Raw genomic sequence first — 18,103 nt, forward strand, 5'->3', positions numbered from 1 at the left:
AAAGCTGTCAAGTTCGGTGTCCGAATCCCTCTCCGACAACCATGTCTCTGTGATCGCCAACAAGCAAGCGTCTCTGAATTCGTGTTGGAATCTGACATTGGCTTGCAGCTCATCGACCTTGTTTCGAAGAGACCGCGCATTCGAGAGAATTATGGAAGGCAAAGGGATACGGGAGAGGGGTTGTTTCCTTTGTTGTTAGTTGTTGTTGTTAGTCTTTGACACAGGCCAGCTCGCTTTCCTCGCTTCCTGATCTTGCGGGGAATCGCGGCGGTAGAATCCCTTTTTCCACTTGTTTGATCGGCAAGACAGTTTAGATTGGGAACCACTAGATCCACACCACAAAGATCCTGAAAGTAACTCCATTGGAGAAGACAATCTCTGCTGTATGTTATGCGCTCCGGTTTGGTGAACCCGGTTAGCGCTTCCGCGAGATAGATCACTGTCCACATAAGGAACAAGACGGTTATCTCCATGATTTGATGCTTTTCTGGTCAACTCAATAAAATATATTAAAAGTCCAGCAGTAAGATGTTTTGTTGGCCATTAAATACTATGCGTAAAAGGTGCGTAAAGACACAATCACAAAAACAAACAAACAGAGTTTACGAACAGACGTGACTTACTGCCGGTCCCTGCACGAGCATGCGCCCAGGAGATGCAGGAGATGTCTGCAGTGACTGCTGCCGGCTGACTGGCATGATCCCTTGGCAACCATTCCAATAGAGGAAATATATTTTTTAGAGGAAGAATAATTATCTAGGAATAACTTGTTATATTTCTTGTTGCCGTGCCTTTACTTTATGAAACTTTGCCAGGTATTTATAGTAACAGTTTTAGAAAAGCAATAAGCCACTCGAGTCCGTAGGTTGCACTGATTCTACAACAGCTAAGGGGGGGTTGTGCCTAACAACACCCCTTAGCTGTTGTAGAATCAGTGTAACCTACGACCTCTCGGGGCTTATTGCTTAAACACATTATGTACACGACTACATATTTTTCCTTATTTTATAAAATGGCATAAATCAATTTGATTGTGTTTTGTGTTTAGACGGTCCAAGGACTCCAGTGGTTGTGATTGAACCTCATGGGCAGATAGCTGAGGGAAGCAGAGTGACTTTGACCTGCAGCACTGATGCAAACCCACCACCACAAACATACAGCTGGTACAAGGGAACAATACCACTGAGCAACAGGGATAAGGTGCTAACCTTCACTGTCCGTGCTGAGCACAGTGGAAAATACACCTGCCAGGTCACTAACACCTATGGTCACAGCACATCTCATTACAAAGAACTACATGTTACATGTGAGTTTAAAGTAATTGTTTTATATGTCATCAGGAAAAAATGAAACATACAAGGTTTCATAGAGGTTTGGCATTGTTGGGCAGTCGTGGTCTACTGGTTAGGGCTTCAGGCTTGTAACCGGAGGGTTGCCGGTTCGATCCCCGACCCCGATATGAACGGCTGAAGTGTCCTTGAGCAAGGCACCTACCCCCTCATTGCTGATGCCAACCCACCCCCACACACATACAGCTGGTACAAGAGAGAGGGAACAATACAAGTTAACTACAGAGAGAAGGTGTTAACCTTCAGTAATGTCCGTTCTGAGGACAGTGGAAACTACAGCTGTCAGGCCACTAACACCTATGGTTCCAATACATCTCCTAATACAGAAATACATGTTTTATGTAAGTTTAAAAAGCAATGTGTCTTTAGACAAAATAACAGATAAAAGGTTGCATGGACGTTTGGCAATTTTCACACTCTGACTTGCATTTTCTCATATTTCAATAATCCCACAAATAATTTTCTCTTTAGATGGTGCAAGGACTCCAGTGATTATCATTGACCCTCCTGGTAACATAGCTGAGGGAAGCAGAGTGACTCTGACCTGCAGCAGTGATGCCAACCCACCAGTGGAGAGCTACACCTGGTTTAAGGTGAATGAGTCCACTGCAGTAGGATCAGGACAGCAGTACAGCATCACTAACATCAGCTCTGAGGATGGAGGACAGTACTACTGTGTGGCCAGGAACAGACTGGCAGGATCACAGGTGTCCACTGCAGTATCCATCACAGTTGATATCATCAGTGCATCAGGTATCAGTGCATCTCCATGTCTCTATAGTGATGATTAACTTGGGATTCCCCACCTCACATCATTCCCATTGACTGTTACAGGAGAGCAGAGTCCACTAGTGACTGCTGTGGTTGTAGTCTCTGTGTGTGGAGTGGTGGGTCTGCTGTGTATGCTTGTCTGGCTGAGGTGAGTCAATGGGACTCAGACACTCAAACTCAGACTAAACATTTCTTACAGGTTTGTATCTTATCACTATTCATAATGTATTTTTTCATTTATATGATTATATGTGTCATTCCACAGGCAGATGAAAAGGAGACAGGAACCAGGTGGACAGGTAAAGTGTCTGATTCTCCAGTGTCAGGTTCAGTCCATCCTGCTTCAGCATCTAACTCTGACTTCATCATCTGTCTCCTCAGGACCAGCACTACTTCAGTGTCACCGGCCAGAGCACAGCTGCTGAGGATGCAGGAGGAGCAGAGGATGCTGGTCACTACTCCACCGTCCAGCCCCACGGCTCCAAACAGACTGCAGGAGGAACAGAGGATGATGGTCACTACTCCACCGTCCAGCCCCACGGCTCCAGACAGACTGCAGGAGCTCAGGAGGATGATGTCCAGTACTCTAGTGTCCAGTTCAAGAAGGCCGGAGCTGCAAAGGGGTGAGTCTCTGACCTGACACCAGTGAGCACTAAAATGCAGGTGTTGATGGATGCATAGGTGATCTCTTCAGCATTTAGAGTTTATTACTGACTCTGCTGGCATGAGTTGTGAGAAACATAATTTTCACAAAAGTGAATTGTTGTATTTACATATTTGATGATTTTAAATACTTTGATGTAAAATTATATTTTATGCTGTAAAAATGCAAATTATGAGAATAACATAACTTATTTTATCCTCAGCTGATACAGTATGTGTACTGTCAGAGCCAGTGTGTTTTCTAATGTCATATCCATGATTATGACTTTGTTGATGTGTTTCTCTTGTAGTTCCCCTAGTTGTGTTCAGCCAGAAGGGGAGCCCTCTCCCATCTACAGCAGTGTGCAGCCAAGAGTGGATAACTCTGTGGTCTACAGCGGTGTTCAGCCCAGAGGCATCTAGCAAAGGAGAGACTCCACTCACACAGAAGGGATGAAATGTTTTCATGTTCAACTGTAGACTTGAACAGAGACACAGAAGGCCTAGGAATTGGCTTCATAATGTATGTTGAAATAGATATTTTAATGTAGCACTTTCTCACATAAGTCTATCTGCTGTGTTCCCACCTTTGTTAACTGCTCTTGTGAATGTATAAGGTCAACTAGGCCTTTTCATGCTATTAAGTGTTTGTTATTATTAGCACATTAGCATTTGAACTTTCTTATGTATTTGCCAGAACGAGGCTAAAGGGTAAACTTCCCATTACACCTAAGTCCAGCAGATGGTGGTGGTAATGCACTCAGTTTGCAAAACTGCCAAAACAAACTCACTGAAGAAAAAGAACAGGCCAGTGAACCCTTCTTCTTTTTCGGTGAGCTTTATTAGCCTCGTTCTGGCCGCCGGGTGAATAAGGTGAATACAGTGAAGTGTGGTAACTGCAGCTTATGACATGTACAGGATAACTGCTGTTGCAGATGCATTATAACTTTTAGAACGGCACGGTGAACCTGTAACTTAGTTTTTCTCCATGTTCTCTCAGCTTTTCTACATGATCTTTTTAGATCATGGATATTTTCGTTCATCCAAGGTGTCAGTTTGCTACAGGGCCTTTTTTTTAGTCTTTAAGGGTGCCACTCCGTCAAGCAGAGCGCCTAATTCACGATTGAGAGCCTCTACCATTTGATCAATGGGATGATGTAAAATATCTAAATTTATGGAGTCTATAAGAGCTATGAACTGCTTGTAATCAAGGCTTGTATCATGAAAACATCAGCTGTAGTATTTCAAATTAAATGTGTTTTGCTTTCTCACATCTCTAGGGTTATTTTCTTTATTTGTATCAATGTGATTCAAAATGTTGGAAATAAAGACACTTGTTAACATGTAGGTATCAGAGCCAGAGTCACATGAACTAAAACATCTGGACCACACATGACACAGCTCCAGCTCCAGTCAGGTTGGGGTGATGGTCATGCCATTGACTCCACAGTCATGTCAGCACTCTGTAGATGGTTAAGAGCATGTTCACATTTGTTGTACCTAGTCCAAAGTGGACTACAATGCCATTACAAAACATTACATTAGCATTAAAGTCAAGAGCCTATGGTTAAGTCAAATTATATAAAATGGCAATATTATTAATAGACAAAATAAAATTAACAGAATTATAACAATACATAAAGATACATCTATACAAACTGAAACTCTGAGGTATTTAAATAGTTAAAAAACATGTCTTAAACCCTTTTAGAAGAGTATTAAGCAAATAAGAAAGATAGACCGTGAGCCAGGGCCTCCAAATATGGAAACCGTTACCGAAAAAGTGGCAAAGGCTACCATACCTTTTCTGAAAGCCTGGAATCTCAGCTTTTCAATGATGTATGATGGCCATCTGACAAGAGTAGCTGTTTTGAGTTATCACACATAATGTAAACTAAGGTTGAGAAAACTAGATGTACCGCAGAGCGGTACAAAATATGACCGCCGCCCAGTCCAGCACATTTTTTCCACAAAAATAAATCACGCTGAAAGGCCTATATGATTCTAACTGTCTCACTAAATTGCATTATCCACACTCAATTCTCACTGGTATCTGCTAGACAACAGGTACCAAAACATGATTAGTTCATAGATTTCACATGTAAAATTGATTTTATACAACCCCACCCCCATCTTGCCTGTTCATAATTTTGAGAAATTCTTGAATTGTGTGCATGTGTGCGTGCACACGTTTTTGTTTATGTGTGTGGGTGTGTGTGTGTTTGTCTGCGTATGTGTGTGTGTGCATGTGCATGCATGCGTAGATATGTCTACTATGTGAGTATGTGTCATACGTATGATTACTGTGAATGTATGTGTGTGTGTGTGTGTATCTGTTTATGCACATGTGTGCACATGGAATGGAATGGCCCCCCCATGAACGAAAGTTCACAAAACTTGGCATTCATTTGGAAGGTGTCATAATGATCCTACACTTTCAATTTTGTGCAGTTTTGACCATGTCAGCCAGAGATATTATGATGAAAACACCTAATTTTTGGCTTTTTAATTTTTAACTAGGTGGCGCTATACATGAAATTAGTGGTAATGGGATGAGTTGACATGCCCCCTTAAGACCAACATACAAAAAAAGGTGGACCTCCTAGGCCCTACGGTTCTCGAGATATTCACAGAAAACTGTCTCCGGCCACCTACAGGCCAGTTGGTGTATAGTAACATAAATTAATTTATTGTGTGGCCCCCCATGAACGGAATTCCACGAAACTTGGCGTGCATTCAGAGGGTGTCATAATGATCCTACATTTCCAATTTCGTGAAGTTTTGACTATGTTAGGTCACAGATACGCTGCGCGGCGGTCATAATTACTGAATAAGGATTCAGATAGAGAGAGCCTCTGTCGGGTCAACCGTCTCGTACATCACAAACTGTCGAGAAGGTGCCCTCGCACACCAGACACATACACTGGAAAAGTGCTTCCCCTTTTTGCGCTGTGGCTGTATGGTATCTGCGTTTCGGCCATGTAGCGAATGTCATGCATGTGGCTCCAGTGGGTGTGGCTCAAACTAATGAATGGCAGTGACACTATGGGAGGGCCAGTGCTATAGGGTCCTGTGATCAAAATGGGATGTGGATTTAATGTGTTGCCCTCACATTGTAGCCTAATATAGACCCTTTCAATAAGGTAAACAAAAACAATGCTTGAACGTTCTATTTAGGCCCCAATCTACTTCCTCTGCATTAAGATAACATATGGAATGTTAAAAAGGAAGTCTTGTGGGGCCAACTATGATGCTGATAATGGAACTCTCTTGAAAGGGTCCATACAGTAAGAGCCTACTACAGAATTCCGAAAAGCAAAAAATGTCCACCATATACGTTAATATAACCTATAGACTACATACTAGTGTGTTAATATAACCTATAACCTATAGACTACATACTAGTGCGTTAATATAACCTATAGACTACATACTGTCTATATCATGTCTATGTCTATGTCTATGTCAGACAGATGTGTTGTGTCTGAAAACACAACACATCTGCTGCTCTTACATAACTTGCACCACTATGTCACTTTCTTTCTTACTTAGGTCAAACAGAACTACACAAGCCTTTTATTGGCCTGACTTTGCACTAGTATTTTATTGACTGTCTATGCACAATTTCAACCAAATTTTGCTGCTCTTATTTTTTTCATTATTATATGTGCCCTCTTATTTACTTACTTTTTTGTTTACTTGAATGTTATGTTTGTCTGTGGACTTAAATTGGTAAAATATGTCTTGTCTTCACCGTGGGATAGTGAGAAACGTAATTTCGATCTCTTTGTATGTCTGGAACATGTGAAGAAATTGACAATAAAGCTGACTTTGACTTTGACTTTGATACTAGTGCGTTAATATAACCTATAGACTACATACTAGTGTGTTAATATAACCTAGACTACATACTAGTGTGTAGCACACACACACGCATGCACGCACGCACACACACACACACACACGTGCACACACACAGGGCAATCCACCATATACGTTAATATAACCTATAGACTACATACTAGTGTGTAGCACTAAGTGTGTAGTAATAGCACTAGTGTGTTTATTAATATAGACGAGGCTACTAAAGTGTATACATGTAGCACTAGTGTGTTTATTAATATAGACGAGGCTACTAAAGTGTATAGCACTAGTGTGTTTATTAAAATAGACGAGGCTACTAAAGTGTATAGCACTAGTGTGTTTATTAATATAGACGAGGCTACTAAAGTGTATAGCACTAGTGTGTTTATTAATAAACAACAACATAGGCTACTAAAGATTAAGTGATAAATACTATACATATTTTAAAAATAACTAAGTGAAGCTAGCGACACTTTTTGCTAACAATACGTTTATTGTCATAGCCTATACGCTAGTTTATATTTCATGTGGCCTTTATTGCATTATATAGCCTAGGTTATATACAAAAATAAAATAAACTGGCACCCCCCCACTGACCCACTGCCTGCTCAATGGAGCAGCACTGGAGCTGATTCTGGCATATAGCCTATTATATATTTCAAATTTAAAAACACAGGCTACAGTTTATAGACCTATTTTACCCCCCATGTTCTGTATGTGTTTGTGTGTGTGTGTGTGTGTGTGTGTATGTGTGTGTGTGTGTGTGTGTGTATGTGTGTATGTGTGTGTGAGTGAGAGAGAGAGAGAGAGAGAGAGAGAGAGAGAGAGAGAGGGATATATTTACAATTGGATGAAATATGATGGTTACAAGATAACATTCCAGCTGCTCTGATGTTGTCTGTAAGAACACCACAGACTCTCTCCAGCTACAATCAGTGTTGGGCAAGTTACTTCAAAATCGTAGTATACATTACTTATTACTGTCATTTCAAAGTAATTTGTTACTGTCTCTGAATTGTAAGGCATTACATTACTATTGCATTACTTTTAAGTTACTTTCACCAAAATATCTAGAAATATGGATTTGCCATTATAAATGCAGTTTATTACGCTCAATGCAGCTCATTGCTCTTCCAATGGAGGGAGATGTGGTATAGCATAATGACTGAGCTAGACTTAAGGCTAACAACATACAGTAAGAATGCAATAGGTGCAGTGCCCATGATGCAAAACAAGGAACAATCATAGTCAGAATTTTGTTAAAAACCGACAAAAGGTCAAAGTCTGGTAAATTGTGATATAAATACTGTAACTTTAAGGTCTAGCCCTGCTCAATAGAGAGCCTATTGTAAATCAAAGCTTAATAAAGACATGTCAAGATGGTGGCCTACTGGCCATTTTGGTGCCCTAAGTGAGTGGCTTTGAGTGAGTGACATTTAAATGATAACTCAAACACCTAAAGTAAAATAAAAGGCCTATTATACAGACCATTACTGTGTGTTTTTTAACATTAATTTCTGAAGAAATGCTGTTTTCTTATAAATGGTGCACGGTCACTTTAAGAGCATTGATCTTTACGTTCTCATAATGCCCTTTTGCCAGCTCTTGTTTACAAGCCTTGTTTGTTGAGTTACATTGATAGCACAATATTAACAATAATATGCACAATGTTAAGTTGTTTTAAGCAGCCTTCATTGCTTTGGAAAGTATGCAATGACATTTTGCTTCACATTTCGTTTTGCAAATAAAAGTGAATTATGAGCCTGGTATCCACCTAGCTATCTGAATGGATTTTTTTGTCGACTTGGCATATTAATGTCTTCATGTAGCCTAAATGCTTGGGAAACGAATTATTGAAGACCCACCAATTCCATTCTACTAGTACTACGTGGTGGAGATTGAGAGAACCCAAAATGTATCAAACTGAAGAGTGAAACGCAGTTTGCAGTAAAGTTACTATTCATTGGTTACATTTGGGTGCCCCCTCTGTCCTTTGGTGCCCTACGCAAAGTGTGTGATGCGCATGGTGGGAGCGGTGGCACTGCCAGGCTACACAATCTTTTTCTGCATTTCTACCCTTTATTCTCTTTAATTCAAGTTCACAGCTCAACGCTGACATGCACTAGAAGAACATAGTTTGTGTTTTATCAAGAATAAAAAAGATTAGCGTGGCACCACTTTAGATGTTTCATTAAATGACTTGTGCTATTTCGCGACGCATAGTGAGATCTTTCGGTTTCGCACACAAAGTGCACTAACTATTATGTTCTTCATAGCCTTGTCTCTGACAGGCTAAAAATAATGAGCGTAGGCTTATGTCCATCCCGCAAATAGAGTCCGACTTTGAGTCTGCTGCAGCCACAGTCATCTTCAACCAGTATCAGGAGATACGTTCTACTATTTTGCGCAGATTTTTTCTCGTCTGTTGTTCTCGCGGTGGTGTTTGTGAATATGTATCAAAACAAAACAAACGCTTAATTTTGGGTTAAAATGCATTTTAACGCGCGTTACTGAAGTTTGTACCGAGTAAATATTACCCAATTTTTTTTTGTAAGGCCCTACATTACCGTGTTACCGCAAACAGCAATATATTACAGTAATTACATTACTTTTGTAACGCATTACTCCCAACACTGGCTACAATAGACCTCTCCAGAATAAGTCCCGCCTCCGTAACTTCCATGTCCATCAAACTTCCGGTCGTCAAATGTCTATGGGAAATAACATGGCGTTTCGAAAGATCGTACCTGTCAATAATAATATAATATAATATAATAATAATAATAATAATAATAATAATAATACTAATAATAATAATAAATTATTTAATATAAAAACAGAATGCAAAAACAGGACAAATAATAATGTGTAGTCCCATGAAGTAATGACATATCATACAAATGTGTGACAATTCTTCTAAGTAAAGCTGTTCAAGCTGTTGAAAAAAGGGGAAGAGTGATGGACACATTTCCATCATTATGTGCAAAAAGGAAATGGTGACACAATAAACCCTGGTCACCACAAATGTGAGTTGTGTAAAGAGCGGACAGTCAACAGCCCAAACCTCCTCCTCACAACTCAGATCTTCTCAGGTAGAAAACTAACTGTTTTAACATTTTATGTTACAGTGGATTTTAAATTGCTGTTTCAACATGTGCTTTGTTTCAACCTTAGAACGGATTTTACTTGTAGCCTACTATTATAATGTCACAGCTGATTTTAAGTAGCAATAGAAATAGCACTACAGTAATTGTATAGACACATCTGTAAGAGTATTCCGTGTAAAGTTTGTAATGATGTAGCAATGCATACAACAAAAGATGTATTTATTTATGAAGGTATTTGTTGCCCAATTACACATTACTTGAGAGGAATTATTTATCGTCTTTGTAGTCATTGTCTGTGTGAACATTAAGCATTTTTTCATAATGTCATTACCTGTAGTCGATGATATATTTTCCTGTTAATCTCTTCCATGCCCCATCATAATTTTGTTATGGGAAGACTTGCACAACATGTGAATCTTTTTCTGCCATTATAGTTTTAAAGTGAGGGATGGGTTCCGCTATACTGAAAGCTTTTGTTGGAGCAGCCGTCATTTTTGAGTGCAGCTACAGACCCGAGTACAGAGACCGGAGGAAGTACTTCTGCAAGACTGACGACACGTCTTGCTTATCCAGCGGCATCTCCCAACCCCCTGACAAGAGAATCTCTCTGTTTGACAACAACAACGGGTTGTTCCGTTCTCTCTTCACTGCGCTCACGGAAAATGATTCTGGAAATTATATGTGTATCGTAGAGACAGCTCCAAATGTTTACATTAACACTACAAAGACACTGAGAGTGGATCCAGGTGAGTTTGGCCCAACACTGCCGCTGTATTACTGTAAGCCAGACAGACACTGCACAATTTGGGTTTCTCAGTCAGCAATTCAGTCAGTAGTCAGTAGACATACTGTAACAATCAACCTTCAGCTGACCAATTAGATTGGATATATTATATATATATATAACCCAGTGGCCTCTAGGCCTACTGCCATGAGCCTGTTCTAGGCCTGCTGCCATGAGCCTGTTCTAGGCCTACTGCCATGAGCCTGTTCTTAAATTCTTCTGTTCACTGGTTAGATCCACTTTACATGCAGTCCATCGTGAAGTCGGGTTATGTCGGCGGTGACGTCATCATCGATTGTCCATACCCACCCACCAGTAACGGCAGCGTCAAGTACTTCTACAGACAGAAGGGCATGTCCGCTTACCCTGAGATCGTGTCCTCTCAGTCCTCACAGCCAAACTCAAGGTATTCCCTGGTAGCCAAAGACAACGAAACACAAGTCTCCTTGGTGACCATCAGGAAGCTAACCCCCGCAGATGCTGGGAGCTACTGGTGTGGATTTAGAACCGGGGGTTTCCTCGGAGGGATCACCATGACAACAGAGGTGAAACTGCGTGTCTTCGGTAAGCAGTTTCTGCTAGATTTATACACTTCTGCTTTCCCTTGTCCACTTGTCAAGTTGCTCATTCTGATGATTCACAGACTGATAACAAGCAGAAGAAAATGGTAATGTAATGATTGGTCTGAGGCACATGTGTGATGAGGTCATACTGGTTGCTGTCATTTCTCAGGGGGTCGACTGAGGTCGACTACCGATTATGGAAGACCGACATCACCGGTGTCAAAAACACCCCCAGTATCAACATCCTCACCACTGTCCAATGGTGAGGTTTTCTCTCGTCCACTGTGCTCTTTCTCTCTCTCTCTCTCTCTCTATATATATATATATATATATAGATATATATATATATATATCTCTACTCACTCTACAGCTCTTTCTCCCTTCCTCCTTCCACCTTTCTCTATTTCCATGTTCTACTGAAGTGATTCAGTCTGAATAACTGAACTCTACTGAAGTGATTCAGTCTGAATTAATAACTTTTATTGAATTAACTGAATTAATAACTGAATTCTACTGAAGTGATTAATAACTGAAAAACTGGATGCAACGTAAAGAGAACTTAATAGTCATTTATAGTGACATTCTATAAAGAGACTTCATTAACATCATGTTGCAGTTATAAAAAATATAGAGAATTTAAATGGCGTTGTTCTAAGATGTACCATACAGCCCCCAAATGGCCCTATTATGGCCATATTATTGTGTTTTTATGTTCAGTACTGAGCGTGATCCTCGTTTTGATCTTGGTGGTGGCTGCTATACTGTTTGGAGGCATGATGTACAGGCGTAGAGTGAAGAGGAGGAGAGGTGAGTATAGACCCTTTCAACAATAAAAACAAAAACAATGCTTGAACGTTCTATTTGGGCCCCAATCTACTTCCTCTGCATTAAGATAACATATGGAATGTTAAAAAGGAAGTCTTGTGGGGCCAACTATGATGCTGATAATGGAACTCTCTTGAAAGGGTCCATACTATGTGTCTTCCTGTCACTTTTTATTTGTCTCTTATTCTCTCGTTCTCTTATTCTCACACACTACACTATACAGCATTTTTTTCATATGGTTCTCTAAGACCAATACATATCATTCATTATCAGACTGTTTACAGCCACTTCCTGGTTCCATTCTTAAAAAGTGCACATACAGTATGGTGCATCTTATAGTGGATTTTTGGGTCCTATAAGAATACCATAAACATTTTACATGTAAAAGGTATGTGATTATATAAGATACTAATGTCATAATGTAAGAAATGACTATGAACCATTTGCCAGTTTTGGAGTTTATTCATGTATTGCATTATTCCTATGTATGATTCCTGTCCATTATTCATATGGAAAGTTGAGTGTTTGTCCGTATGCATTGGACAGGTTTCAGCATCAAGTGGTTTGTGTTAAATGCCTTCCAAGTGTTGAGTGAACAAATATTGTCTGTACATTTTATTTGTCACATACATAGAGATACTTAAAAAAACATGTAGTGAATGGCATTTAGATGCTTAACTTTTACTATGCAGATGTATGACTAATGCCACGTTTACACGTGGCCGGCTATTTTCATAAACGGACATTTCACCCTCTCCGTTTTCAAAAATAACATTGTGCACACCTGTCAGTTTTCAGAAAAGTCTAGTGTGTGTATTACAACAATAGGAAACGTAGTCTGGTGCAATCTTGTTCTGATTTGTTTCCTTAATCCACAGCGCAAGTCTCTGCCAGTCAGGCTGCGCCTCAAGGCAATGCAGTTTCTCCATCAGCAGTGAGTGGAGATGCCTACAGGTCTCATAACAGCAGTTTAAAAAACACTGTATTTCTGCTTTATAGTGAGTGGAGATGCCTACAGGTCTCATAACAGCAGTTTAAAAAACACTGTATTTCTACTTTATAGTGAGTGGAGATGCCTACAGGTCTCATAACAGCAGTTTAAAAAACACTGTATTTCTGCTTTATAGTGAGTGGAGATGCCTACAGGTCTCATAACAGCAGTTTAAAAAACACTGTATTTCTGCTTTATAGTGAGTGGAGAGGCCTACAGGTCTCATAACAGCATTAAAAAACACTGTATTTCTGCTTTATAGTGAGTGGAGAGGCCTACAGGTCTCATAACAGCATTAAAAAAACACTGTATTTCTGCTTTATAGTGAGTGGAGAGGCCTACAGGTCTCATAACAGCAGTTAAAAACACTGTATTTCTGCTTTATAGTGAGTGGAGAGGCCTACAGGTCTCATAACAGCAGTTAAAAACACTGTATTTCTGCTGTATAGCATTCCTAGCACACCATCATCCTACATACGGTAAATCTACTTATTTCTGTATTATAATAATATTTGTTTAAGGACTGCATACTAGCTAACAATCCTTACCACATTGACAGGGGTGATACAATGATCAAGAAGGTTGTTTGCCCAGGGCGAGACTGTGTGTTCACTGTGTGCTGAGTGTGTTTCACTAATTCACGGATTGGGATGAATGCAGAGACCAAATTTCCCTCACGGGTTCAAAAGAGTATATATACTTACTTACTTAATCAGATAGAATCACTAAATAATTAAATGATGAAATGATGCACCTTGGATGTGGCAGATACAAAGAGATCAATGAGAGTATATATACTTATACTAATACATTGCTGTATTTGACCTCACAAAGGCATTGCAATTTTGTCACTATACTGTAAGAAGCTAAAATAATGCTTTGGTCCAGGTATGTTCTTGCAAAAAAACAAACAAAAAAAAAAACACACATTCCTTCTATACACCTCTCCACTAGCTTTTCTGTTTACTTTAACACTCCATTGCATCTGGCATCAGGGGCTGATTCAAGCTAATAATATCACCAGACACCACCTCAGCATTGCTAGTTTCAGGGCTGATTGTTTTTTTGATATATCGGCATTGCTAGTTTCTGCTCTGCTATATTGGTACATTGCCAGTGCTAGTTTCTGAATGGCGATATTCCTGAGCGAGTAGCCCATGATTGTCTCTCTATATTGTTATATTGCCAGTGCTAGTTTCTGAATGGCGATATTCTTGAGCGAGTAGCCCATGATTATCTCTCAGTCTTGACTTTCTGTCCACCCCTGAAGGCTACCGGTGTCATGGCAATGGCTCCATGCGACAAGTCTGAGGACCGCAACAACCCGCAGCCTGAGCACGTTTACCTGATCCCCCTGCCCGACACCACTCCACCTGGCGGAGGAGATCACGAGGCAGGTGCACCCACCAGCAGCTCCTCTGAGAACATCTACGAGCCCCTAAAGTTCAGCCCCTCTCAGGCTGACGGCGGCATATACCTCACCTTAGATCCTAAACCAAAAGAATAGCTATGAATAGTTCACATGCAAAAACCTCTAAATCCGCCTGACCACTGTTCATTTGACAGAGGTTTTTTTTTTCAGGCTCCTATAAGTTTTTGCCTACAAATTATACATTTTATACATATGTCAGACCATTTAGCTATGTATACTATGTGGGGTGAGCATATTACTCACCATAATTATCTAATTTTTGACAGATGTGGCGTTTAGAAGGTTTTGTATCGGAACTTTTGTTCATACAGTTAAACACTTGGGGACAGATAATTAGCGGGGAGTTTTCTGTCCACCTGACATGTGAACCTGAGGTGTGTTTGAAGTACTTTAGTGACAAACCTATGTAAGTTCACCCAGAGGAAACAATATAAATCTCCGAATAGAACAGCCACATGGCTTATTTCTCCTGCTGTCATAGCTCAACAAATATACAACTGTAGGCCAATGATTTTAGAAGTTGAAGACACTTAACAGTGTAGAATACTCCCTGAAGTAATGGCCCAAGGAACTTAGTCATTTAAAAAAACAGCATTTTATCAGACACATTAGCCTGTTTATTTAAACTTCCTTATCTCAGAAAATAAAGTAGAAACAAGTTCAAACTTCTGCAGAGTAGTTGCTGGGTATAATAACATTATTGACCTAAATCCAATACGGTCAGGCGGGAAGTTTTTCTAAAATCTGTTGATTTGGCATGGAATGGCCTTTTTGCCATGCTGTATTAAAGGCTTTTTTGATACTTTTCCAATACAGAGTGCCTATTGTTTTTTATTTAATTTTTTCACCCATTTTAATGTTTAGTAGATCTCAGACACGATCTAATGCAAAAGTGACATTGTAGCTTCAAACAGTAGCTGTAATGGCATTAGGGTTATCCTAAACCAAAGTGCATGCCAATCGCTGCAAAGACAATGTGTGTGTGTGTGTGTGTGTGTGTGTGTGTGTGTGAAGGCAAATGCTAAAAAAAACCCTGCAACAAACACATCCCCCATTGTCAGCAGTTGGCATTAGCCTTACTCTAAAGAAATGTGCGTGCCCATCACTGCAAAGACAAAGTTTATGATTGTACTGCATGAGAGTATACTGTGTGATCAGATAGATGGTTTGAATAACCTACATTATAATCAACTGAGCAAAGCTTGATGTTTTACATACAGTACTCGTTAACCTTACTTTGAATCTCTACATTGGCTAACTATCGCTGTGTAAATTGTGCATTTTTAAGTGTCTCCAAGACTAATATATAATCAGCATAGGCTAACAAAGGGGCCATAGAGGAGGTATTGCAGTGCCCCCTGCAGTGTTTCTGGACGCAGTGTTGTCACAACATTGATATGAATGTTGAATATGAAATATTGACAAACGAGTAAGCAGACTTCTGTAACATGTCGCTTTGCATGCTGTGTATTAGTTAGGACACGCTACACTTACAACAACACCAATTACAGTGGGGATGATTAGGGGGCCAGTTTGAATGAGCCAGGTTGGAAATTTAGCCAGGACACACCGGGGAATCCCTTAGTGATGTACAACATTACTTTTTTCATGATAACGTTTGTGTGTTTGTGTTCATGTTGTGTGTTTTATGTGCATGTATGCATGCATGTGCAATGGCTTCATTAAACCTGAATTGAGTGACTCTCTCTATCTCTCTCCCAGTTTGTTCAATATCACCCAACAGCTGAAGCTTTGTACAATGAAGTCAATACATAAAAAGTGCAATAAATTGCTATTAAAGTGCAACAAATTGATATTCAAAGCAGCTGGACAATCATATCATATCGACTGAAACAGGTTTATCCAGTTGCAAGTACAGTGAAGAGTAGGACAGCAAAAGCTGACCCCCTCTATTGGCAAATGTATGAACTACGTTACTCACCCTGTTGTGCTTAGGACATTTTTGTATAATGTATAGTTATGAGGTAATTTGCATGTTTTGATAAATTAGCAGAAACAATGGGTCCAGATTGTCCAACTTGTGTTTTGGTGACGTTCTATGATTTTAGTGAATGGATTTTGTCCCCTTCAGATGTAAGGTTATCTGCAGTGCAAATTCCTTTGTACAGGAAGGCAATAATGCCTGCTGTCATCCTGGGTCAACCACAAACCCCTTACCTTGCAACATGTTTACGTTTCTCTCTCATTTCCTTCGTCTACACTGGTCATGTTTGCAGTAACACAGGGTAAGTGCACTTATCTCCTCCGTTAAACAAATCGAATATCGAACACCATGTTTAAAATGGTTATTCAAAATGCAGCATAATATTCACCTTTTTAAATCATACATCGAAACTACTCTAGCAGTGCTACTATTCACCAGTTTTAAACATATCTGATACAGTACGCTATTCACTTGCTTAAAATATCCAATACTATGCTACTGTATGCACATCGTCAAAACATATACTAAACACAATTCATATGCCTACACCATGTCATTTACATCAAAATGTGGAACAAACAAATCTGATGTATGTGGCTGTGAGTTAGTTGTGAATGTGTTGAACCAGAACACATTAGCTCTAAAACACTTGACAATGATGTGCCATGACTGTGACAACGATGTGCCATGACTGTGTGGTAATGATAATGCTTGTACCCTTTCTGTAGTGTTTAGACTTACTCTAAACTACAGTATGCATATATATAATAGCTTAATCAGTCTATTGGAAAGAACTGCATCAATAATAGAAACTATAGCTCAGCTTTAGCATAGTGTACATAGCATGCAAACAATAACATGTGGTGGTGCTCACTGCTTAGTTTCATTTAGCAGCGCCATCTCCTGGGCGACCTTGACAAACATTTCTGTCCTGTCATACAGGCCAACGCATCAAAGATGGCTGACAGTCACCCACCTAAGTATATGGTCCTCAGTCTGCAGTCTGCAGTAAATGTAAACATCTAAATTTCATATTAAATTGATGTGTTTTAGCCACTTAAAATTTTAAAGCAAAGCTCATGTTTAAAAAGTTATATAATTTGCAAAACTTAATGTTCCATACAGTTTGCTTTTATGAGAAAATATACATGATATCAGTGTACTCTAAATTCCAGGCACTTTTGGTCAGAGATGGGGAATAAGCTTAACTCATGACCACATCTGTGCTGTGAGTGGATCATCAGTGGTCATGTCCTGCTCATTCACTCATCCACCTGGTCTCACGGTGACTAAAGTCTTCTGGACCATAAATCTTCGGGCAAAAATAGAACCCACTGATCTGTTATATATGCCAACATACAAGGACCGAGTCTTGTACAGTGCAGATATTGGCAACAACTGCACACTGACTCTGAGGGAGGTGACGGTCGCAGATGCAGGAGAGTACCACCTACGGATTGTTACTGGACATGATAAAGAAAAATGGCTGCAACGACCTGGGCTCCGTTTGACAGTAACAGGTGAAGGCAAAGTGTTGTCTATTGTGAACTACCACAATGTCATCCTAATATCCTCGCGTGCTTGTTTCTCACTCCTGTTTTCATCTCCCCTTCCTAGACCTCTCTGTGTGGTTTCCCAGGCCAGTGCTTGAAGGTAAGGAGGTGAGGGTGGTCTGCAATAACTCATGCAGATTGGAAGACAACCAATGATCTTTACCTTTTAACTATTCTTTGACTATATTGCCCTTCTATGCTTTTATTTGTTATTATTGTTTGGTTTTGTTTATGTAAAGCACATTGAATGACCTCTGTGTATGAAATGTGCTATATA

At 39.8% G+C, this 18,103-nt stretch overlaps 1 protein-coding gene across 1 annotated transcript; it reads left to right on the top strand.

Annotated features, from left to right (window-relative positions):
• The first annotated feature begins 9,581 nt into the window (after positions 1-9,581).
• Positions 9,582-16,030, top strand: LOC121719523 (polymeric immunoglobulin receptor-like). Its single transcript, XM_042105245.1, has 7 exons — positions 9,582-9,718; positions 10,168-10,479; positions 10,752-11,081; positions 11,250-11,342; positions 11,798-11,887; positions 12,784-12,839; positions 14,167-16,030. Exons 2-7 carry the CDS (start codon positions 10,182-10,184, stop codon positions 14,401-14,403), a joined length of 1,104 nt encoding a protein of 367 aa, XP_041961179.1. The 5' UTR covers positions 9,582-9,718; positions 10,168-10,181; the 3' UTR covers positions 14,404-16,030.
• Positions 16,031-18,103: the final 2,073 nt, after the last annotated feature.

The sequence above is a fragment of the Alosa sapidissima genome, chromosome 9 (genome assembly GCF_018492685.1).
Source record: "Alosa sapidissima isolate fAloSap1 chromosome 9, fAloSap1.pri, whole genome shotgun sequence".
Classification (NCBI taxonomy): Eukaryota; Metazoa; Chordata; class Actinopteri; order Clupeiformes; family Clupeidae; genus Alosa; species Alosa sapidissima.